This window comes from Colletotrichum truncatum, assembly GCF_014235925.2.
Source record: "Colletotrichum truncatum strain CMES1059 chromosome Unknown Contig_0009, whole genome shotgun sequence".
Classification (NCBI taxonomy): Eukaryota; Fungi; Ascomycota; class Sordariomycetes; order Glomerellales; family Glomerellaceae; genus Colletotrichum; species Colletotrichum truncatum.
The window spans coordinates 1,380,965-1,399,336 of NW_027222406.1; the positions used below are offsets into that span (position 1 = coordinate 1,380,965).

The 18,372-nt window shown below is 53.2% G+C and overlaps 6 protein-coding genes across 6 annotated transcripts; 2 read left to right on the top strand and 4 right to left on the bottom strand.

Moving 5' to 3' along the window:
* Positions 1-287: 287 nt before the first annotated feature.
* Positions 288-2,789, bottom strand: CTRU02_212896 (glutathione s-transferase; the record flags this gene model as incomplete). The annotated part of the gene is made up of 1 exon (XM_070205930.1): positions 288-2,789. One exon carries the CDS (start codon positions 2,787-2,789, stop codon positions 288-290), a length of 2,502 nt encoding a protein of 833 aa, XP_070060323.1.
* A 493-nt stretch (positions 2,790-3,282) lies between these two features.
* On the bottom strand, positions 3,283-4,221 carry CTRU02_212897 (putative glutathione s-transferase; the record flags this gene model as incomplete). Its single annotated transcript, XM_036721462.2, has 3 exons — positions 3,283-3,668; positions 3,723-4,108; positions 4,160-4,221. 3 exons carry the CDS (start codon positions 4,219-4,221, stop codon positions 3,283-3,285), a joined length of 834 nt encoding a protein of 277 aa, XP_036586631.2.
* Positions 4,222-5,325: 1,104 nt separating this feature from the next.
* Positions 5,326-5,811, top strand: CTRU02_212898 (nadh:ubiquinone oxidoreductase subunit; the record flags this gene model as incomplete). Its single annotated transcript, XM_036721463.1, has 4 exons — positions 5,326-5,350; positions 5,408-5,443; positions 5,560-5,675; positions 5,758-5,811. 4 exons carry the CDS (start codon positions 5,326-5,328, stop codon positions 5,809-5,811), a joined length of 231 nt encoding a protein of 76 aa, XP_036586632.1.
* A 797-nt stretch (positions 5,812-6,608) lies between these two features.
* CTRU02_212899 (sin3-associated polypeptide sap18) lies at positions 6,609-7,460 on the bottom strand (the record flags this gene model as incomplete). Its single annotated transcript, XM_036721464.1, has 2 exons — positions 6,609-7,305; positions 7,387-7,460. 2 exons carry the CDS (start codon positions 7,458-7,460, stop codon positions 6,609-6,611), a joined length of 771 nt encoding a protein of 256 aa, XP_036586633.1.
* A 594-nt stretch (positions 7,461-8,054) lies between these two features.
* On the top strand, positions 8,055-9,171 carry CTRU02_212900 (potassium channel regulatory factor; the record flags this gene model as incomplete). Its single annotated transcript, XM_036721465.1, has 2 exons — positions 8,055-8,774; positions 8,848-9,171. The coding sequence occupies 2 exons, from the start codon at positions 8,055-8,057 to the stop codon at positions 9,169-9,171; spliced, it is 1,044 nt and encodes a 347-aa protein (XP_036586634.1).
* A 1,561-nt stretch (positions 9,172-10,732) lies between these two features.
* On the bottom strand, positions 10,733-12,574 carry CTRU02_212901 (26S proteasome subunit RPN7; the record flags this gene model as incomplete). The annotated part of the gene is made up of 5 exons (XM_070205931.1): positions 10,733-10,981; positions 11,044-11,805; positions 11,862-12,232; positions 12,302-12,346; positions 12,493-12,574. 5 exons carry the CDS (start codon positions 12,572-12,574, stop codon positions 10,733-10,735), a joined length of 1,509 nt encoding a protein of 502 aa, XP_070060324.1.
* Positions 12,575-18,372: the final 5,798 nt, after the last annotated feature.

The following is an 18,372-nucleotide window of genomic DNA, read 5'->3' on the forward strand; positions in this document are numbered from 1 at the left end:
ATAGGATTTGGTGGTGGGCACGACAACGGATACTTTGCTGCCTACGCCACAGCACGCGCAGGTCAAAAAGTGAACACAGAATCCGAGATGAATCCGGCTGCTGACGCAGATATAGAGGCCTGGATTGGGTGATTGATAATGTTAAAGTACATCTATGAATTTTACAATATACAAGGTAAAGAGGCGATATTTCGCATGATATGACCGTCATCTGGAAGTCTTGTGTCTTAGGCAACTTGAGACAGTCATGATGATTGGCGAAGTCCTCTCTTAGAGCCTGAAGATCTTTAAATCGCCTCCAACAAGTCATAGTCCCTGGCGGCAGCCCAGAAAGCATGTTTCCAGTACCGACTATCGCGATCCGCCGCCTGTGGACGAGCCTGCCTCCGGACGGTAGTGACGAGCTTCTTGGCACCATCCCAGTCCCGTCTGTGAACTAGAGACCGGAGAAGGGGTTCTAAGAGTGGCAGACCAGGCCAGATACCCCAATCATCGAGGTCATAAAAGATCTCGAGGGCACCGTCGAGGTCGCCTGCGCGGTGGTAGTGCTTAATAACGGTTTCCCAGAATACGCGGTCGGTCAGCGCGCGTGTTCGGGAGCGACGGTCGGCGACGAGGGCGCGGATGGAATCAAGGTCGGGTTGGGTACGGTTGACGTAGTATTCGACGAGGATGGTACAGATTTCTGTCGACAGTTGCAGGCCGCTTCCGCGCAGGTGGGCGAGCACGGCGGCCACGGAAGCTTGGGCAACGTCACCCGCGCGGATGAGGGTGTGAAGCATCTTGCCATACGTCTCCTGGTTTGGTTCAATGCCGCAAGCTGCCATCTCTTTAAAAACATTGTCGATGGCGGCTCTCTGCTCCTGAGGGGTTCCTCCAGCCAAGTCGTCAAACGCGGCCTCGAGAATGATGGTGAAGGTCGCGCCGTCTGGCGTTACTCCTGCCACCTTCATGCTGTTCAGAATCTTGTCTGCCTCTTCAGATGAACCTTGCTTCAGCATCCGCGAGAGAAGCATGTTGTATGTATAAATATCGGGCTCTAGGCCCTTCTCGTTTGCCCAGACCAGCACCTTCCGGACACCATCCATGCGATCGCGTCTCAACAGTCCTGAAATCGCTGCATTTACGTTCGCAATTCCAGGTTGAACGGCCGTTTGTTGATTGCCTTCCTCCACTGCCTGGTTCCAGACCCTGTCCATGTGAGTGAGAGCCTTGATGCCATCCCAGGGGCTACCTAGACTGCCGAGTGCAGATATCCTGCTCGACCATATCTGCCTGTCCAATATCACGCCGGCTTCTGTAAGGGACTTCCAAAGGTGCTCAATCGGCTCAAGCCGTTTGGCAAGCTTCCAACCTTCCATCATGGAAGTGTACGTTCTAACAGTGGGCTCCAGTCCAAGACTCTTCATGTATTCCAGGACCTCTGAAGTCATCTTCGTATATAGAGCCCTATCGTAACGAGATTTGTGGCACGAGATGTGCAAAATGTAGTCGAACAGCTCGGGACAACCGCGGAGTCTGTCAGCGCGGTCCTTGTCATTGGCTGGGTCAACGAGGTCCCTCCAAGCCTGTTGAACGGCTGCGTGGTCGTTCCCACGGTATGCGATGCTGAACCTCTTGTGCCAAAGTGCGTAGGAGAACCGCCCCGCTGCCTGACTTGGGCTTGAGCTGTCGGCCTGAGGGATGGATGACTCTTTCCACGCTTCAGGGGCCATCTGAATGACTCGCCAATCTGCCCTTGGTTCGACATATTCCCACAACTCAGGGTACCCTTCAAAAAGTTGCTGAAGCCTCTGACGGTCAAATCGCTTAACGATGGTTTCCAAAGCCTCCAGTAGAGGCTCTGCCTCTTTCCTTGCCTCTGTGTGTTCGTAAGAAGATTCGGACAGCAGCACATAGGTAGCTACTAGGGCAGGGGCCAGACCACGCATTTCATTGATTGCGATGAGCGGGAAGAGCGCTCTGAAGAGTTTAGCAGGCTCCTCAATCCCCCTCATGTCTAGTCTGGTAGTGAGCCAGAATTTTGTTTTAGATTCCAGCCCACTGTCAGCGCGCTTCAAGCCGGAGAAGTGTTTCCAGAACTCGACAAGATCACCCAACAACATCTCATCAACAAGTTTGCTCTCTAGCTCGGAGCAGTTCGATTCGTCCGGTCGGGAGGACACGATAGCATTGAGCAGGCCGTTGACGAGCTGCAGGCGCCTCAAGGCTTTCAACTGGCCCAGGTCGGCATGCAGCTTGCAAATGTCTGATATACTCGGAAGCGCCGTCGCATCGACTGTGGCGAGTTTCGTGTCGGCAATCTTTCGTAGCGCTTGCGAGGCTTTCGTTTGGAGGACATGGGGCAACCGGCCACCCATCTTTCGCGAAGCTGGTATAAGCTTGGTGGCAATGAGCGCATAGCTTTTCGCTGCAACGTCCACCTCCGATAGGTTCTCCTTATTCTGCATGATCTTATCGAGCTGGTCGACAAGCCGATATAGTTGATTGACATCCTGAGTCGTCTCCAGCACAGGTTGGGTCTCCGAGTTGTTGATGGTACTCTCAAACAGATCCAGTGCTCGTTTTCTTGCACTCTGGTTACCGTTGGTCCTCGGCTTGTGCGCTGGTATTCTTGAGGGACCGCTCAAAGATTCAGCCCGTTGTGGCGGTCGTGTCGCTTTGGGGGCGTTTTCGGCGGCAACGGAAGGGAAACTTGCTGTCGAGTTCGGCCGGACGGTACCGATAGTGGCTGCGCTGGCCAGAAGCCTGGAACGGCATTGGGCGCATACCGTCCTTGAGGCCAACATGGCGTCTGGCGAGCGGACGAAATTGGGCGGTTCTGAGGTTTGCGCTGAGAAGCTGTTGTTTCAAGGAAAAAAACCCCAATCGGAGTGTCAATCAGAAAAGTTGTCGGCGCGCGGGAAGTTGCACGCCGATTTGGCGGCCTAATGCCCCTGTCACCCGGCCCCTGCAGCAGCGTTCGAAGAGCACTGGAGCTGGAAGAAAGCTCGGGCCATCCACACCATTTCTCTGGCAAGCTTACTACGTAGATCAACTCTGGCGAGACTTTCCAATTGTTCCGCGATGAGGTAGGCCTTGTGGGCAGACAGCTCTTCAGGCCTTGTCAATTTGCCCAGGACGATTGCACCTTACGAAACAAGTAAAAAAAAAAAAAAACCAATCAAGAAACAGGAATTAGACATAAGCTTCTAATTACTATACAGATATTAACACAAGTGGTATATGCCCCTCCCCGTCAATGTACTAGTACCAATGCCATGAGCTGGTGTGATTACAATTTTACATCTTAGACATTGTCGCTTCAAACTTGCCGTCAATTTCGCGAATCTTTTGCGTAGATCGCTCATATCCGGGCTCCTTCTTGAGTCGATCAATGTACTCAAAGACCTTTGGATGGGCCTTCTTGGCCGAACCACCGGGCCAGCTTCCAAGAGAGTCGAACCCGTCCTCGGCTGCGATGAGTGCAAAGCTGAGAAGGATGTCGGCAGCCGAGAGGTTAGCGCCGCAGATGTACTTGTTTCCGCCTCCTGGGGCAGTCTCGAGCATCTGTTCGATCATGGCAAGGTGCTTCTTAGCGTTGGGGAAGACCACCATGCCGAAAATCTTGTTCGCGACCGCTGAGGTGATGGGACGGACGATGAAAGGCACATTGTTTGACTTCAGTGCTAGAAACTTATCGTCAGTGTGTATCAAGGCAGGAGATTTGAATTGTGACTTACCTCCAATGACAAGAGACATGGTAAGGACAGGCAGCAGACTTCCTTCCACGTAGTGCAGGAGGTACTGGCATCTTGTCCATTCCTCGGTCTCGCCTCCGATTTTGCCCTCCTGGCCGTCCTTCCATTTCTTGGGGATGAGATTGGTATCCTTGCCAAAGTGGTCACACAAGTACTGCGTCATGTAGCCGCTCTCGGCCAGCTTGATAGATTCTCCAGAGCCTGTTGGAAAGATTTCAATGACGGGTGACTTGCCGAGGGGGTGGACCTTTGCCAGCTCAGGAGGCGCCAGCATGGTCTGTTTGTTTCGGTGAAAGACCTCGACTTCATACTTGATATTAAGTTCTTCGAGGAGCCAGAGGATATTCTGGGCTCTCGACTGCTCCAGCCTATGTTCTTGTGAGTCCTTATCCATCTAGAGTGGCAGTTTCAGAACTTACCAGTAGAGTTTGACTTTGGGCTGTTGCTCATCGGCTGCCATTGTGTCGACAGGATCGCTCATGATTTCTTACTTATTGATGAATTCAGGCAATTCGGTTTATATTGACAATCAATTCGCTTCCCTACGGCAGCTATAATGCATCTATCTCCTTGTGAAGTATGATTTTCACTGAGGTCATGTCACTCATTTAAGTCGCTAGCCCATCGGAAGGTAAAGAGTCCGGGCTCCACCAAACTAGCCTTCATGTGCCCAAATGAAATACACTTAGACCATTGTTGCAACAGCACCCTCACAAAGAAACCGGACGACGCCCCGCAATTTAGGCTTACCTCGGCACCTATGACTCAGTATACAAATCCAAATCATGAGCGCTGGTGTGACCATCAGATCGGAGGAACTCTTGAATCCGAATGCGATGTTCGCGAGCCAATGACCTCATGATTTCCCGATAAGAGCAAGTGCAATGGTCGTCGTTCCATTACAAGAAACCGCCAATTGTAAAAGCGCAATCGCTACCTAAAACCATTATAGCCGTGATAAAAATGGACTAAAAGTCACTTAGCAAGCAGGCATCGTCAAAAATGAACTTGAGCATTCCATCATATAAAGATTAAGGTCGTGCATAGTATCAAAAAAGTAAACACGTCAACGACAAGATTCGAACTTGCGCGACCGAAGCCACTGCCTGTACTTCGTGTTCCAACTGAAGCTGGAACTCAATAGCAGGGCAGCCCATTAACCACTCTGGCACGTTGACTTGGTGTGCTTATGTAAACATATCCAGCACAATGTGTACAAAACCTATCCGTACGTAGGGCGAAATTTGGTTTCCTCAGCATGTGTTCTGCCATAGTCCACACTGTCCTGTAGCGAATTAATATGTAATTCCAGATAGAACCGCTGTGGGGTGTACAGTGCCAGAGCCTCAGTTCATCTGGCTAATGCAAGTTTTTTGATTGGCTGATGCCTTATCAACGAGGCACAAGAGTTATTACCTAAGCATGCAACTCCAAGACTCGTGGAGCATTGTGCCATCACGGAGCTTCACGCCGTGAATCTTGATGAGAATCGCCGATTGATCCGCGGAATAGGCAACTCTCGTCGTCCGACCGACCCAATTAACTCACCGGATACATATTGAGCATCGCTCTAACATCAGTCAAGATGGCAGGTGGCGTTGAGCATCACAGTGAGCAACTTAATCCCACCAAGAAAACCCCGAAGAAATGCTAATTCCTTTTGACAGAGCTGGCCCTTGACCCGGCCTTGGTCAAGCTGGGACGTACGTCACACCATAACCCCGCGAATCACGAATAGTTACGATTATTTGATGGTCTATTGAGGCTTGAGGGTTGTGGAGAGAGAACATCGGAGTGCTGACCCGCAATCGCCGAACAGACATGCAGAGCAACAGACACATCTTCTTCCGCTGGACACCGAGAACTGCCCGCATCAGTTTCATCTACATTGCTGTCGTGCCCGCTATCATCGGCTACATTGGCTACAAGAGCGACGTGAGTATATCTCTTCCATGCTACGGAATAACAAGCGTGGACAGGCATATTTGGGGATATTAGATGCTAATGATGTCTATAGGGTCTCTTCGATCTCCGCGCGAAGCGCAAGGGCGACCTGATCTACGAGCGGTAGATGGGTTACGTACGATACTGAGAAGGCGGCATTGTAAATAAGCTTAGGAACAAAGGCTGGAATAGAAGAAATGAAGGATCAAGCAGAAGTTCTCATTTGTGCAAGAAAGACTGAGAAAATGGATTTGATATGCCAAACCCAGCTATGACGGAAGCTGGCAACCGCCCACTGACTATAATGGTATACGGTTTCCCCTAAAAATACCAACCTGAACACCATGCAAACACAGCAACCCTTAAAACCGAATAGTACTTCGACCGGCACAATAGGTGTTGTCTCTTCTTTAAACAATCTCGCTTTGAGACCCCGGGCCATTACATTTTACCCTTGCTCACAGTCCAATCAAATGCTGGAGCCTATGGCGTCTTCCGCTCCTTTACTCAGACCATCTGAGAGCGCCGACATGGCCGCCATTTAGAGTCTCTACTCAAGACTTCGTAGTAGTCAATATTCCCAGCTGTGTCTCAAGTCAAACACTGAGCCCGAATGACATATATCGCACCCATGGCCCTGAGTCTAAATGATGAATCGGTCAGAAAGCCCTGTTTCTGACCTGGCCAAGGTCCTTGGCCGATTTGCATTCTTTGTAGGCGGTCATCGTCTGTGCCCCGACCAGTCGAGAAACCTGACGAGGACTTTCCAGGCCTCTGTTCCTGTGATGTCACTGTAGGATCAAGACACCAATCCATACCAGGAGGATCCTGTTGACAATGCAAACTCAATCCCACCATCAGCTAAGAGGACATTCTTTGCACCACACCCTAACACACTCTCAAGACGCCCAGGGCCGAAGTAAATCACCATCTACTTCCTCCCCTCCTACCTCTGCCCCAAGAGCGGTCTGGAGGGTCGTCGGGAAGCCTTTCACCCCTCCTCCACTCTCCCTCCGGAAACCTGCCTTCTCCGAACCCAGGGCGGCGTCGTTCTCTATCCCGACCCTGGCGACCTGCGAAGCCAGCGTCTCGACGCGTGTTATGTGAAGGCTGTCCCACAGCTGGTCCCCTCGGTCCAGCCGTTCTGTCATTCCGTGCCGTCATGGCTGGCGCTACCGAGCCGTCGGGCAGTGGCGGCAAGATGGCGCACGAGACGTAGTCTCCGACGACGAACTTTGCCTCTCCCAGCGTTTTATCAGCCGTATCCGTAGGTGGCAGCGCCAGCGTTCCCGTCATGTCGACATCCTCGTCGCCACCCTCCGCACCGTTGGCCGCAGAGAGAGCCGCAGCTGTTACCTCATCCCCGCCCAACACCACACTACCAAGGTCCTTTACCATGAAGCGCGGTTGTGCGGACGCATGATGAGCGGCGGCCGCTGCTGTTACGTTTCGGGTATCGGGGTAGACTAATCGGAAGGCCAGCCTCGTGCCCAAGGACGGGCTGGGCAATAGTGAAGGGTCTTCGGCGGCGATTTGTTGGGCTAGTTCGGTAAGAGTACAGGTTGGCCAGGTGTACAAGGACAACGACGGCGGTAGGTTTCGGGCGGCGAACTCGTCAGGCCTGGAAAGCATCCAATTGTCAGTTTGTTTCCTTCAGCATCACGATGCAGTAGAACGACGAGAATCGTAGGTCCCACTTTACCTGTGAAATGACCCATTCTTGTAAAACAGGCGAAGCAAGAATGGGGTAGTCGCCTCCCGATCGGCTGAAGCCATCACGCCTTGCTTATCACTGAACGCTTCCTGTGGTCGACGAGTATCACGAAACCAACAGAGAAGCCGGATAGGAAGACGTCAAAAAGAAGTACGTATATGAAATCGGTGGAGTAAAACAAAGCTTGACAAGCTCCCCATGCGACGAACCGGTACAAAGACACGTTTTCGGGGGGATCCCCCAAGGCACAGAGGGACGGGAACTAGTTTGTGTGTGTGCGTTCCCCGACTGGAGTCAAGGTCGTAGGCGAGTGAGGCTGTGCAAGTTAAGCGCGATCTTCCAAAGCTTCCATGCATGGATCGTCCACCACACGACTTTTGCACTGCCTCCCCCAAAGTGTGGGGGAAACGTAAAAAAAAGTAAAGTAAGCTTTTGCGGAACGTTTTATCCGATTTTTTATTCCGTGCCTAGCTTTTCCCATCGTCAACGACATCTCATCGATTCCAGGCGACGACGACGGCCATCGCGACGCAACTTTGGCGACAAAACACCCTCTCTGGCCGACCCGAACCCACCCGTGACACCCGAAACCATCTGCCAAACAGGCTGACGACTGCCCTCATTGACCGGCTGGCTGGCTGCCCCTGACCGCAACCATGGATTTCGCCGCGCTGATGTCCAAGGAGCTGGACAAGTCGAAAGGGTCTAGCTCATCGTCGTCCTCCTCAAAGTACGTCAAGCGTGCCGATGTCGAAGCGAAGCGAAAAGAGGAGTACCTGGCAGAGCAAGCTCGTCTTGAGGAGGAACGCGAGAAGAAGGCTGCCGCGAAACGCAAGCGGGAAGAAGAGGCTGCGGAAGAGCACAAGATCCGGGAAGAGAAGCGCCAAAGGCTAGCAGAGGAGTCACGGAAACGAAGGGAAGAGCAAGAGGCCGAGGAAGAAAAAGCGCGGCGACGCAGGCTGGGCCTCCCCGACCTCGTCAAGGCCTCCAGCGAAGATGTCACAGAGTTGGAAGAAGGCATGGAAGATGTGCCCGACGAGGAACTGTTTACAAAACTGCGCGATCTGGGCGAGCCGGCAACGCTCTTTGGAGAGAGCCACGCAGCCAGACTACGGAGATACAGACGTCTCACGACGGTAGTGACAAAGGGCCCGATCCCAACGACGCTGCAGCTTGTCGAGGAGAAGGACATGAAGGTCGCCGATACGGTACCCAAGGACAAGGAGGGCCGACGTTGGTTGTTCAGGCAATTGGCATCGTACTTTACAATGGTCCTGACGGAGTACGAGAAGGCAATGGAGCAGGAGCGACGCGACACCACGGCCAGCAAGACAGCGTACAGCGCCATGGTGCAGAGTCGCGAGAACCTGAAGCCGGTAAGCTCATGCTCACTCTACCACACCGCTTGCAATTTTTTTACGAGACAGAAACACTAACGGCCCTCAACAGCTCTTCCGCAAGTTCGAAAAATACGACCTGGACGACGACCTCCTCACGCCCATCGTCGAGATCGTCAAGGCCGCGCAAGAGCGCCGCTACGTCGACGCCAACGATGGCTATCTCCGCCTTTCCATCGGCAAGGCCGCCTGGCCCATCGGAGTCACCATGGTGGGCATCCACGAGCGCAGTGCGCGCGAGAAGCTGCATGACGGTGAGCGTGGTCACGTCATGGGCGACGAAGTCACGCGCAAGTACCTGCAGAGCATTAAACGCCTCCTCACATTTGCGCAGGTCCGCTGGCCGCCCACCGACGTGCGGCAATTGATGGGTTAATGAGACGATGCGACGACTCATGGGTGAGCCAAGGTTTACGACTGCCTCACCTCTTCCAGGGTTAACCGGATATCGAGTCCGGGCGAGGTGGATATGTCTCTTGTGGGCCGCCTGCAAGAGCTGCAAGAGGACCGGCCCCCTTCCCCCTCCTCACGCCCCCCTTACTTCTGCTGCGGACTTCACTTATTCTTTCCCCTCCTCTGGGTCAACAGTCATGTTCCCTTTTTGTTTGTAATATCTTGCTCATTATATTTTTATTCTTCTTTTTTTAGCGGATGCATTCTGGTCCCAGCAGGTCAGACGGGCATTCTATTAGAAATCGGAAATGGAAGGCGAAACAAAAGTTACGATGGATATGGAGTTCGATGGGGGGTTTTTTTTTTCTGCCCCCCCAGAACTTCGGATTTCCTGATGCAGGCTAGGAAACTAAACCGCTCCCCGGCCCCTCTCTGCCAAGGTTCGGTTGGAGACATGCACACTACTGACTTCTTCTCCCTGCACCCTTGACACCCAGCCCTTGACCCTTGGCATTGGTTACAGTGACAGCCCCAGAGTGATGCCCCATTTTGTAGACTCACCGGCCTCTTCTATTTTATCTTTCTATTGCGGTAGATGTAACAGGAGTGCGCACGACGAGGGGGGGGGGGGGGATGGTATGCAGCCTCGGCGTGGTTTTATCGCACCCCAAAATGTCAACGGAGCGTTGCACCCACTTGGGAGGATGGAGCGGTGATCATTAAGCCCCGACATGCTCTCGCTCTTTCTTTCTGTCTTTTCCCCTCTCCCCTCCCTAAACCATCCCTGGCTGAAGGCTGCGATCGGCCTCATTAAGCGAGGGACTTGAGAACACTGTGCAATGCAGCCATGTCGATGGGTGGCACCCAATGCAGTTACGAGACCGCGATAAGTAGACGGCCAAGGGCAGCCTATTAATTATAATATTGTAGATGGGGTGGGGCGTTTAACTCGCATCAGGTATGAGAGAGACTGTACTGCTAGATTCAACAATAGACACGGTTCGGGCAAACAGTATACAATAGCCTGCATCGCATTGAATACGGCCAGCAAGTTATTCCCGGCTACTCCCACAGCGGCCACCAAACCTTTTGTTCCCTTGACACACGCCTATGCCTGCTGCGTAAGCCTCAATCTATAGACCCCGGAGATCCCGCGATCAACGCCACCAACTATTCTTTTAGCCGCTCCACCGTTCAGCTGCGCGAGGTCCACGCCCTTTTGAACTGCGATGCAAATGGCTGATTGGGCTTGTTTGGCGCAAAAGTGCCATGACGTCTATATGATCCCACAGAATTGCTTAGGTGCTGGCGAGCGTACGTATGCTTCTTTCAGGGGAACCAATGATCTAACGCCGGCCACCCCATTCTGCATTGCCAGAAAAGCAGCCAATTTTTTAGGGTTTCCGACTAGGGTGCCCAAGTGGACTATCAAAAGTGCCCCGTTTGTTAGCAGCATTCCTAACCTGCCGACTCGCCTCCGATTTCACGGAGAACGATTGCATCACTCGGCCGGTAAGCCTCTCCCCTGAAGTAACGGGTCATCTTTAGCTCAGCTCGCCGCCGGCCGCCATTGGACGGTTGGCCTGCTCATACCAGAGCTCTTCGATGCCGGCCACACCACCATGAGCAGGTCCCTTTCGGGGGTTTTTGACGTCCATATCTGCGGCGATGATACTCATACGTCTGATCCGCTCGAGAGCGTCTTGCTCGTAGGCATCAATCGTGTCAAGAACCAATCTCTGCAGGTTGGCTCGGGGGTTCGGAGACACGGCGACTAGTGTCTTACAAATGGTCTGTGCGTCAGCATCGTGCAAGTCCACTTAGGGGGCAACCCGGAAGCCGCGGGCTCACTCACCTTGTCAATAGTGTTAATTCTGGCCTGCAAAACCCCCCCCTTAATCATAGTGAAGAGTTCATCGATGAGCGAATGGCCAGGCACTGCAAACGCTTCCTCCAAGCTGCTGAGAGTGACACAGGAAAATGGGATGAAATATTGCACAATGCACTTGCTCCGGATTTGGGAGTAGATCGCAGGGACATGCTTCTGAAGGTAAATATCGAGGAGATAATCGGCCCGGTAAGCCTCGAGAATCGCGAGACATGCCGAATACCTGCCGTTGACGAAGAGCGAAATGGCCTTGCGGATATGAGGCTCCAGTTCCAAGAACGTCCTGAAGTTCTGATTGTCAAGGACGCGAGCCTGGAGATCTTTACGATCCATGGTCGCAAGAGCCAGGAGGCCACCGTACACTGCCACATCATTGGGGCTCGCGATGTTGCTGTAATCCACCCCTTCCTTGCCGGCATCCGTCAATAGGAAGCTTTTGGCAGCGTCCTCGAACTTTTCGAGGCCCATAAGGGCGATTCCCTGCACTATTTTAACGTAGGGTTGAAGCCCTTTTTCTTCGTCGCCGTTTTGAACTCCTGTGATTTTGCTCAAGTTGGCAATGACCATGGGCCACTCGCGCCGCTGAAGTGTCACATTGACGAGGTGCTTGCCAACGTCGATAATGTGTTTTGACGTGCTTACATCGGGCCGCATGCGGCTGTAGGCCTCGCCGGCATTGTTGAGGTCACCAATGCTCTCAAAATGACGGCCTAAATCCTCATTTCCCATCTGTTGCCATGTGTTAGTTTGAAGATCATGAGCTCCTATAAACCGCTGTAACAGACCCGAATGCTCTCCTTGATGAGGTTCATCTTATAACCCTTCACCTCGCTTTCAAGATTGTGAGTTTTGGCCTTGTTGGCCCTCTCAGTGTTGTCGACCCATTCTTGGTCGAAGGTGGCCTCTGGTTCAGAGGGAGCAGCGATGCGAATGCACTCCCAGACATCACGATATCTCTGAACGTCCTGACCCTGCTTGGCCTCGGCTACTGCAGCTTTCAGGGCATCAACGCAGAGCGGTACACAAGTCCGGCCGATGAGGAACAGTCGTTCAAAGCGGGTACGACCTGGGGGAAAAGTGAGTAGAAGTCCCCCGAGTGCGGCGGAGCCTTGGCAGGCGGGGGAGTAGAGGGCGGAGGCGGAGGGAGGCTGAGCCTCTGAGAGCGGCAGTGAGGCGCAGCTTAAGAGAAACAAGGTTGAGACGAGCTAGGAGGGTGGAAGCGTACCTGTGTAGTTCTGGATGTACAGATCTAGATCGAGCTTGGGGACATCTAGAGAGTGACAGACAGGTTAGCAGGCCACGCGTCTTGGCACTGATTTCCTATTCGAGACAGCCCGACCAGGCCCGGCTCGGTGAAGAAGAGGGCACGGAGAGCTGAGGCTCAGCTCGGACCCAAGCAAGGCTTAGACGACGCACCTCTGACAATGACACCGCCCTGGTCGTCCATCTGGGAGAAGAAGGTCAAGAGGGCGTTGGAGTTGGAATTAGCGGTAGCCATAATGGATAGTGTGTGGTATGGTGCCAGCACGCTTAAGTCGAACGTTGGACCCAAGCGGAGTCTGCCGAAATCTTGCTCAAATGATGGTCAGCAGGGGGCCAGACGATAGCAGGCCGATAGCACGAGGTGTGTATCGGTAACGCTGATGAAGGGATGGCACGTTATGGTGCGGTGAATTGGGTGCTGCGTGCTATGGGGGGCGTGTCGTATTGGGTAGGTAGCGCCGTTGTAGGAGGAAGTGCGGTGGCCGATAGCACCGATAGCGGTTTAAAGTTGGCCTGGGAGAATACAAAGGGGTGGTGGGAGGAGTGGATGGGAAGTGGAATACGTGGAAAGATTGGAATGAGGGGCACCCTCTCTGTCAGGGTTGAGTTGGGGAGATGAAATTGGAGTCGGTGGTCTGGCCGTTAGGACAGGGACAGGTGAGAATTAGGGAGAGGGGCCAGGCGGCCGAAAAGGCACGACAAGGCAGGCGAGGCGAGGCTTGATGATGACCAGGTACAGGGTGGAAGGAAGCCCGTAGAAGGTAAAAGTTCGACATACCTCTTCGGTGGTTAGGTGAGATTTGCCGCTAGAGCGTCGTCTCGTATGCGTTTGTGGTTGCTACCCGGACAGCTGCAAGAACGGCACGAGAAAAAGAAAGGACTAAAAAAAAAAAAGGGACAAAGTCCCTGCCTGCCTGTGTTGCACTGTTGAACGGGACTGGGCAAAGACAGTTGGATGGATGAGAATGTTGCGATGGCACGATAGGAAGAGGGAGGGGTGATGATGGGCTCTGACGGAATGTAGGCAGATAGGCAACCAGGTGGCAGGTTGGTGGCACCTGCAGCAAGTGGGAGGTGACGAATGGGAACGAGCCTGGTCGCGAGTGGTAGGCTGGACTTTTTTTTTGCGGGGTAATTGAATAAGAAGGGGCCTGAATGAGGCAGTGAACATCCCTACAGCTGAGAAGTACATCTCACATCTGCACATCCTGTGCTGTGTTGTAACTCTCATCAGACGTCTTGTTCCAAACTAAGGTTGTGCTGCAACTACAAAGCTAACAGGCAAAATGTGATAAGAGTATGCACCCATTAGAAATAATTGCCCCAAAGACAATCGCAAATGGGCATCTAGGGTTGCGTCGCTATCCCAATGATTGGCGACCAGATGCGCCAGCCGGTCGATCACAAGGAATAGAGTACATCCGCAGTCTTGGCGATGAGGTGGATATTTGATTGTAATACTCCGTATGTAGGGAAAACACTGAACGTTTTCCACTATTTTGCCTGCCTTTCTTGACCTTCTAGTTACCCTATGCCTTCTGGGATTGGCTTGTTGTACTACGTACATAGGCCCGGCAGCACGGCAACCAGGGAATGCAAACTTGTGCATTATGATCGCAATCCAATCAGTTATCTCGTCTGGAGTATGCAGTTAATGCAAGCAGAAAATCCAGTGGGCAAGCCACTTTTCTTTCCCCTGACGCCTCCTGAGCGGTACCTTTAAGGAACCCAAGCTCGACTTAATCGAACCGGTTCGAAACACACAGGTAGGCCAGTTGCTACACCTACATTAATAAGAAACCTCCAACTTTGCTGGGCTCACCCTGTGTGTGATCCCAACCCAGCCCGCGGAAGCAAGTGCCGCGCCATATTCTTCGTCTGTAATTTTTGGCTTGTGCACGCACTGCTTTGTATGATGACCAAGCGATCGGAGGGTTGAGGGAGGGACAGGCACACAGGCAAGGCCGCGATGGACCTACGAGGCAGCATTGGGCTTCGGATCTGACTAGATCAGTTGGATGAAGAGGATTCGACCAGGGCTGGGACCAGCATCGGAATTAGTACCACCAGAACTGGGATCGGGGCTGCGCCTAGCACTCGGATTCAAAGGGCAAAGGAACAGTGGTATGCAAGCAAGCTCACTTGGGTAACCAGCAGGGGAAGCTAGCAGTGCTTCAGTGGTGTCTTTTGGTAAAGCAAGCTCCGGTACGTACCTGTTGTGCCGTGGGCGCCCTATTCTAATTCTAAGGTTGATCACAGACAAAAACAGACGACAGGACGGCAGTTGGCCGAGGTGTTTGTTCAGTCCAGTGTGCCCAAAGCTAATCAGACGGGGTCGAGTTGTCAAGTGCAGGTGTATGTATGTGTATGTGTGTGTCATTCTGGGCGACATGCTGCATGTCACCAAGCAAAATACTATAGTAGCTAAGGCGCCCTTGGCTTGCACATATTACGCGGTCAATTCCATGGCAGCAGGCTTACTTCGGTGGTCTGCCGTTCTGCCCGTCCAACATCGGGCGAGATTTGATCTAATGTGAGCGCCCTGTGACAATGCGCGCAAGATTCGACTGGCGCCGATGAATGGGACTGGGGAAAGCAAAAGATCCCTGCTGGGCAGTCTCAGATTCAGCTCGAGTTTCTAGTCTATGACTTTTTTGTTGACGACGCTCCCCATTTGCTGCGGTCTAAAAGGTGTTGCCGAGAGACTCGGTCTTTTACCAGGACAGACCAGTGCAACTGTTACCCAGAGTGAAGAGTAGCCCAGGGCCAGGTCAAAGTCAGGCTGGTATCATGCTGGGTCCAACAGGCCCGAAGCAGGGGCAAGGGCCTTCCCCCTCCTCAATGAATCAGAGTGCAGCTGATGGTCGTAATAGAAGGAGTAAAAGACGCAAAATAGCCGTGCCGTTTTTGAGTGAGATACTTTCTGTCAATGGAAGTGGGAATCCCGTGCCTGAGGTACTGTTGTGGGCGGCGGCGCGCGCGAGAAATGAGCGCTATCGTTGCACCCGTTGGTTCCCTATCGTGCCACCTTTGCTCAGTGGAGGCAGTCGCAGGTAAGAGTGGTGGTTCTGCGTAGTGGTCAAGTTGGGTGGCCCCTGCCCTGTCCTTGAATAGGCTTGGGCTATTGCCCATGCCCCTTCCATCAAAGAACTGCAAAGAGCGCCCCCGACACATCATTCACCAGGCACCTGATCCCGTTTAATTCTGTCGAGTCCCAACCGTAGGTGGCCCGAGTACATCTGTAAGGTACCTTGCCCTCTCCATCGTCCCCCCCGTACCCTCGTCCCCTCAATCCCCTGGTCCTCGTCCACCCCTCCCATCCAAGTCATAGTTGGGGATGGCAGATGAGAATTAACGGGGTACGTACCGAGAACTTAGCGTCGTTCAGCTGCCCCATCCATCCATCTCACACTGTACACGTCTGTACCCCAAGGACAGTGCAACAGTCACGGCCCTACTAGTGGCTGACACATGCATTAAATCATTCGCTCTCCTGCTCTTGTAATGAATCTTGCGGAAATAACGAGGGTAGGCGTGTGAGGGCGAGGACGAAGGCGAGGGCGAAGGTAACGTGGCCGGTTCCTTGATTTTTCCTTTATTTTTAATTCCTTGACATCCGGGCACACACTCCAAAGGGGGTTGAGTGGTCCGCAGGCGACCGAGGCGGATTGGGGCAGTTTTGCGAACCAAAAACAACGAGAAAAAACGCCGAATTCGCACCATCTATATTTCCTCTGATAATTCGACTGAGGCTCTTGAGAAATCTATGGATGTTGTCAAGACAAGCGCAGGCGCGAAGGGGCGGGGTGGAAGTCTTGGCAAAGAGGGAAATCGAGAATGCCAAGACTTAGGACCAGGAAGCTCTTGCGTTTTCTGGCCCCCCCCGCCTTGGGCTGACGCGGTGGTGGGAGTGTGAGTGCCCACAGCTCCCAACTTTCTTCCCACTGGGAAGGGACGTCGCGGCATTGGCGTTGCCGTTGGCTTTTGCTCTGTGTGGCCCGTCCACCTGCACTTGCCGTGCCGTCACTGGCCACTGTTAAGTGAGAGGGCACATGCCAGCAGCCAGCGCAGGGTAAGCGCTGAGGTGCGGTGAGGTACAGGTCCTTCTCACCCTAAACGGTACGTCGCACCCTGTACCTCACACCCCCCCGTCCAAAAGGCACCCCAAGTCTCAAGCACCCCCCTCTTTCCTCCCCCAGGGCTCAGGTATTGCACCACTCTATTACGCCAATCTGATGGCTCCTCTCCCGCGAAAAGAGAAAATTGGCGGCCAGAACTCGCAATTGAGTCGACCCCAATGACGAACGCCAAGACTTCAGAACCTCACTTCCTTCAGCCCTGGGCCCTGTTCTTCTGTAGGGCAGACCATTTTGACAACGTCCCGTCAACCATGCGACGGTAATCCACCAAACGAAGCATTTTCGAATGTTCCATGCGTCTGTTATTCCCACCAGACTTGTCTGTGGAGGGGAAAATCTCACGATGCCATGCCAGATGCTGCATCCGCCGCCGGCCAAGAGCCCAAGGCTTTTCTGGAGAGGGGCCACCCCCCAAAATGCCTGTGATAAACCGTCACAGGGGTTGGAGGGAGCCACTCGCCCGCACACACAAATCATAACATACACACACAACTCACACACTTACACACACAACCTAGAAACTCGATGAGCTTGCTTCATGAACGCGAGGCCATAAAGGGGGCGGGCGCGCTTCGCTGTCATAGTCGCCGCCGCCATAGTTTTGCCTTGTCCTGCATCTGACCCTTGGCCAGTGGCACCCTTCCGGCCGCTTAGTTCGTCTTCCGGCGTCCCAGCTTAGCCAAAATGCCTTTGCTTCTTCGCACAGTCGCGTCTTGTCTGAGATGCACCTTATGCCTCCCTCCACCTGGCGATACAACAGATACACGAGCGCTGGACCCGTAATCCCAACTTCGGGGTGATTCCTGCACCCGTCAACCACAGCATGTGGGTGGGGTCCGAGAGGGGAAGGAGTCGCAGGTGGAAAAAGGCAATCGTAGATAATGCGCTAATTGACACGACCCTGAATAGGAACGATCGGTGACTGAGAGCAATTATCATGCGATACTTGTAATGGATCACTGGAGGAAGGGCTACTGCCACCATGGGCGTTGGTGCGGACGTGAGCCTAGACTCACCAGCAGCATCACAGACTGTTTGAGCCAGCAGGCACCGTCCTTACAGCATTAGAAACCATACTTGCCTTCCATGGCACCGCGCGCCTTGCTTAGGGAAAAATACCTTAGCTCCGCCAACTCAACTCGGAGACCGACTAAAAGTGATTTTGGCCACGACTACCCTGCCTACCTTGGAACCGACCTAACCCTCGGGGAGGGGGTAGGGATTGCATTATCTTCTTCTTTTTACTGTAATGTAGTAACCATGCCTACCAGCCTTTTTGTTCTTGTAATTTTTCCACCACCCGTGCCATGTGGTAAGTTTTTGTTTTGTCTTTTTGCCTTTGTGCTCAACTGATTGCAACTGGAACTGCCTTGCATTACCAAGGGACCCTTGTTCAAAGCTAAACGAGGAGGGAGGGGCCCTGGGAGATAACTCCGATTCAATTGGGTCCCATTGGGGACTACGTAGAGGGTCCTGATGCATAAGCAGGGTAGGTAGAGTAAGTCAGCTTTGGGCTGGCTTTGGTCCTGACTTTGGTCTGTCTTCGCTGCCTCCCGACCAGTCCTGCTGACCTCGCCTAGAACTGAGACTTGGAAGATGCACTACGTAAGTCACAGGTAGGGCAAGACAAAGCGCCATGGCCCTACCCATGAACACTCAGCACCTTGGGAATCCTTGGGTATTGTCGTCTAGCGTTGGCGGGCAGTCAGACCAGGCCATGGCCAGATAACAACTGGAGGTTGGATTGAGCTTACCGGACGAGGCCGGGCGGGATCACGATTCGGTGGCGGTCTACTACCGTACATGCATCTGAGTGTATCCAGATTGAGGTGCCTTACACCGCGGTGCCATGCGGCGTGGTACCGAATGGCGTGGAATTCAGGGCTACCGTTGG